At 33.6% G+C, this 5,285-nt stretch overlaps 1 protein-coding gene across 1 annotated transcript; it reads left to right on the top strand.

Annotated features, from left to right (window-relative positions):
- Window positions 1–1,857: 1,857 nt before the first annotated feature.
- Window positions 1,858–3,043, top strand: HTR1F (5-hydroxytryptamine receptor 1F). The gene has a single exon (XM_007451162.1). The coding sequence runs from the start codon at window positions 1,858–1,860 to the stop codon at window positions 2,953–2,955; it is 1,098 nt and encodes a 365-aa protein (XP_007451224.1). The 3' UTR covers window positions 2,956–3,043.
- The last annotated feature ends 2,242 nt before the right edge of the window (window positions 3,044–5,285 follow it).

Raw genomic sequence — 5,285 nt, forward strand, 5'->3', positions numbered from 1 at the left:
TCTGACATTTATGAGAGGAACTCATAAAGGCTATAGCGGTGAAAGGATTAGACAAAGAGCTGAGGAAGAACCGTATTGATTACCCGCCAGAAACCTGACTCCTTGGACAAACAGCATCAGCATCATGTGGGATCTTGTTAGAAATGCAGTTTTGAAGGCCCTGCCCCAGATTTACTGAATCTCAAACTCCAGAGACTGGGACCCAATAATCTGTGTTTTAACAAGCCCTCCTGGTGACTCTGAGGCAAACAGAGTTCCAAAACCACTCGTTTAGAATTTCTAAGGAGATTGTAGCCTCCATTCTTTATCTGAAGTTGTCTTAGTTGCCCTTTACAAATGGGTAAGTGTTGATATAAGTAACTTAGATATATAACTCCTTTTCAATTACATATGGGACTATTTGTCTTATGGGTCTCATGTATTCAGATTTCTTCTGTCACTCAATTTGCGTAGGAGCAAGCCATCAGCACCTGCCTTCAATGAATATGAGAAAATAAAAATTAAATTTAGTACTGGTAACTCAAACACTAGGATATTAAATATGCTGCACTCCAAGTTTTTATAATATGTATATACATAATCTTATATGTATACACACACACTTCATAAGAAGCACTTGATATAAAAATATCAAGTATTTTAAATTATTGTTCTATCAGTTCCAATTAGTAAAACATAACCACTTTAAAGTAAAAATAATTCAAGGAATATAGAGGTACAATAATAGTTATAACTATAACTAAGAATAAAGTTTCAGGTTTCCATCTTTTCTCTGTCTTTTCCAAAGATGTAGGTAGCTACTAAAGAATTATTAAAGAAAGAGAAAAGTGCTGATTTGGAAAATAAAAACTATTTATAAAAACGATTAATCTTATTTAATTACACTCTAGTTGCTCGTATTTGACTTGCAATTAAGTAATAGCATGGACTGAGGTAAAAATTATAAGCCTTTTGAAAGGGTTCCCTTTCAAAAGTAAGGTTACATGGTCATTACGATGGAGTCTTGTAAAGAATAATTTCCATTTCAGGGTGTGTGATGTTATGAGCTTTTCTTACTGGCAAGGTGTACCTCATTCAGTGGTTTATTTCGGTCATATACGTCATTATAATTATGGGCAGTGTTGTATGGTTATTCGGTTCCAACTAGTTTTATTTCGTCCTTTTAAACCAAACTAACTACTTATATCCACAAAGACTACTAAACACTCTGACATTTTCCTAATTTCATAAAATGATCATGGAATGCTAGAAATACACTAAAAATATTTTAATTTTATTTTTCTTTTTATAACCTTTATATCCTGACATAAAATACATCGAATGTTCCTTTAGTCTCCACAAGCCCAATGAAAATGTTCTCAGTGTAACTTTAAGTACAAAATTGTTTACGATTTTGAATACTGCCTTCAAAATGATATTTTCTTATATTACATTATATAATGCACAATATATACTAATAACATGTGCTTTTAAACTTTTTCTGCTGTAGACAAAGAGAAAAACATAGCTAATATTAATATAGGTTTTAAACACTTTTATAATAATAGAGATTTTAGTGATAGGTTATTTTATGCATAAAAGTTGTTTTATTTGAGCCCTATTTTAAGAAAATGTTTTTAAAACTGTTGTTTTTTACTCTTCTTATTGTATTTCTTAAATGTAAAGAAAAAGAAAATCTGCTATCTGAACTCCATGTTTTTAATCCATAGACTATTCTGGAAAAAGATACATGTATACTTAAAAAAAAATTATTCTGAAAGGAAGAGAAAAATCTTTGAAGCCTTCTCTGAACTGTTTTTCCTCTCGTTACAGGTGTCCATTTTTTCAGCTATATTAATCTTTTAAATCAAACAAAAAATGGATTTCTTAAACTCATCTGATCAAAACTTGACCTCGGAAGAACTGTTTGACAGAATGCCATCCAAAATTCTGGTGTCCTTCATTCTCTCTGGGCTGGCACTGATGACGACGACCATTAACTCACTTGTGATCGCTGCAATTATTGTGACCCGAAAGCTTCACCACCCAGCCAACTACTTAATTGGCTCCCTTGCAGTCACAGATTTTCTTGTAGCTGTCCTGGTGATGCCTTTCAGCATTGTGTATATTGTGAGAGAGAGCTGGATTATGGGGCAAGTGGTCTGTGACATTTGGCTGAGCGTTGACATCACGTGCTGCACGTGCTCCATCTTGCATCTCTCTGCTATAGCTTTGGATCGGTACCGGGCAATCACAGATGCTGTTGAGTATGCCAGGAAAAGGACTCCCAAGCATGCTGGCATTATGATTACCATAGTTTGGATTATATCTATTTTTATCTCTATGCCTCCTCTATTCTGGAGGCACCAAGGAACTAGCCGAGAGGATGAGTGCATCATCAAACACGACAACATTGTTTCCACTATTTACTCAACGTTTGGAGCTTTCTACATCCCATTAACATTGATTTTGATCCTCTACTACAAAATATATAAAGCAGCAAAGACGTTATACCACAAGAGACAAGCAAGTAGGATTGCCAAGGAGGAACTGAATGGTCACCTTTTGGAGAGTGGTGAGAAAAGCATTAGACTGGTCTCCACACCGTACATGCTAGAAAAGTCTTTATCTGATCCATCAACGGACTTTGATAAAATTCATAGCACAGTGAAAAGCCCCAGGTCTGAATTCAAGCATGAGAGATCCTGGAGAAGGCAAAAGATCTCAGGCACAAGAGAACGCAAAGCAGCCACTACCCTGGGATTAATCTTGGGTGCATTTGTAATATGTTGGCTTCCTTTTTTTGTAAAAGAATTGGTTGTTAATGTCTGTGAAAAGTGTAAAATTTCTGAAGAAATGTCAAATTTTTTGACATGGCTTGGATATCTCAATTCCCTTATAAACCCACTGATTTATACGATCTTTAATGAAGACTTCAAGAAAGCATTCCAAAAACTTGTGCGATGTCGATGTTAGTTTAAAGAAGTTTATTATGAAAAGATTGGGGTTCTTTCGAGGTGAAGTAACTAAATGAATGATAAAGAATAAAACATTTAAACTTCTAGAAGGACATAAATTAAAGCTGCTAGAATGATATTCATATATATTTTAATAGCAACATACATATAAAATGTATTGATTTAAAGACTTTTTTTGACCATTATTCTAGAGTATGTGAAATTAGAAAATAATTTATTGTTTACAAACAATATTTTGCCTATGCAATGTCCCTAAAAACTGACTGGAAATATATATATATTATTATTAACAGTGATTTTTCAGGTTTATATCTTATAATAACTACAGAAGAATTTTCAATTAACAACATACCTCCATCCATAATTTCTACATAATCTTATTGTTTTATTATATGATTCTATTATCTTATAGACAAGATAAAATTCACCACAAAGCACACATTTCTCCTACCTAACCACTCTTGTCCCCTCTCCATCTTACCCTAGGCAAAATAGGAGGGGGAAGGAGCTATAAAAAAAGACTCTTACTTAGTGTGACCAGAGGAAACATAAAAGTCAGAGGTTGATACTGTCTTTGTATTTTGATAGTAAGGAGTAATCATAAAATGAGCTAGGTACTGAAAAATAATTCTGGATACTGAACTTGTACATATTTACCATATTCTTTTTGTTTAATATGAATTCCTAGAAGAATATTTTCTTAATCATATATTATCAACATTTGAAATCAAAGCCTTACCCTAGTAGAAATAACTCAGGGAGGGTCTGGGGGTGGTGTTCTAATTTTGCCATGTTTAGGAATCAAATTTAAGGCACTAAGTACCCTACATTACTTGCCATAGATATTATATGCCTGACTTTTAAAAAAATATAAGATATATTTCATTTCTGTTCATGTTAATAAGCTTACTTGCTAACTAAAAAGTCTGTGATACTTTGTACTTCAGCAGCCGTTTCCCTTTTATTAGAGAGAATGTGGTAGGAATTCTTAGACTTTTCACTGACTTCCAAAAAATCTCTAGTTTTCCAACTGATAGAAATGAATAAGCAAAGATGAATATTATACTAATTATATATATTATATATGTATATATCTCCCAGTTGGTCACTCCACAAGTTCAGTGAGCCAAAGCAATTTCATAAGTTTATCCACCATATTTATATAGGGATTTGAAAACAAAAGAACCATGCTTCTGAGAAGATTTCATTTCATTTGAACCAACAAGGTCATATACCACCTTTTAATCCTACCATCAACCAAAATCATTTGAAAAAACAATACATTCCCTTTTATTCTAAGCTGTACCTTCATGTGTATTCTAAATATTCTTTCCCAGTGGGGTGCTTAAGAGTACATTGCATCAATTTTTTATGTATCAATGACACATTACTCTCAATCTAACAAATATTTACAGAACTTTAATTTTATATAAGGCATTGAGATGTACTCTCAATGTATAGAAGATACGGGAAATAATAAAATACTGTTTCTTCCTTTAACATGTTTACAATCTAAAAGGTGAAACAAACAACAAAAATATGAACACTATAATAGAAAAGAAAAAACAAAGATCAGCATGGAGGTTGTTTACATTTTTATGATGATTCAAAGGAAAAACTGATCACATCTAGTTAAGAAAAATCAGGAAATTTTTGTAAAGAATGTATCTAAAATGGATATTTAATGAACAGCATTTGAGCAAGAGATTTGGAAGAGCATACCTCAGGTGGTGGCAACATAAAGATTTCAGACTGCATCCTGCAAGCATTTGATGGGACATGATCATAAAATAGCAATGAGTTTGGCAGCTATTTAGAATGACAGTAGAAGAGCTTAAAAGAGAAACTGGCCATTATTGTGGCTGACTGAATGTCAGCAAAGGAAGTCTAGTCAATTTGGTTGCTGTCTGTCAATGAGTGGTCACTGATGCTTTTTAGCAGAAATATTACAAGTTTAGGGCAATTCTAGAAAAAAAATCTGAGTGGATTTGAGCAGAGAGAGTACTGGACATAATAACTTCTTGTTAGAAAGCAATTATTAATCTGGGCAAGAGGTGATAAAAGTCCTGAACTTGATTCTGGCAATGGGAATGTAAAGGAAGAGATAGATGAGAGGTATTGTGGAGGTAGAATCTGCAGGTTATAGCAAATAAGTTAATAAGCAGGCAGACAGACAAAAAGACATGAGTCACTAAGATAACTAGTTCTCAACGGAAATGAGGAACTCAAGAGAAGGGGCCTATTGGTGCAAAGGTGACTTCTCTTTTAGGTACGCTAAGCACATAAAGACATATCAGAGCTCACAGGCACTTCCTGAGCAGTCTAGTC

Source organism: Lipotes vexillifer, unplaced genomic scaffold (genome assembly GCF_000442215.2).
Source record: "Lipotes vexillifer unplaced genomic scaffold, Lipotes_vexillifer_v1.1 scaffold598, whole genome shotgun sequence".
NCBI lineage: Eukaryota > Metazoa > Chordata > Mammalia > Artiodactyla > Lipotidae > Lipotes > Lipotes vexillifer.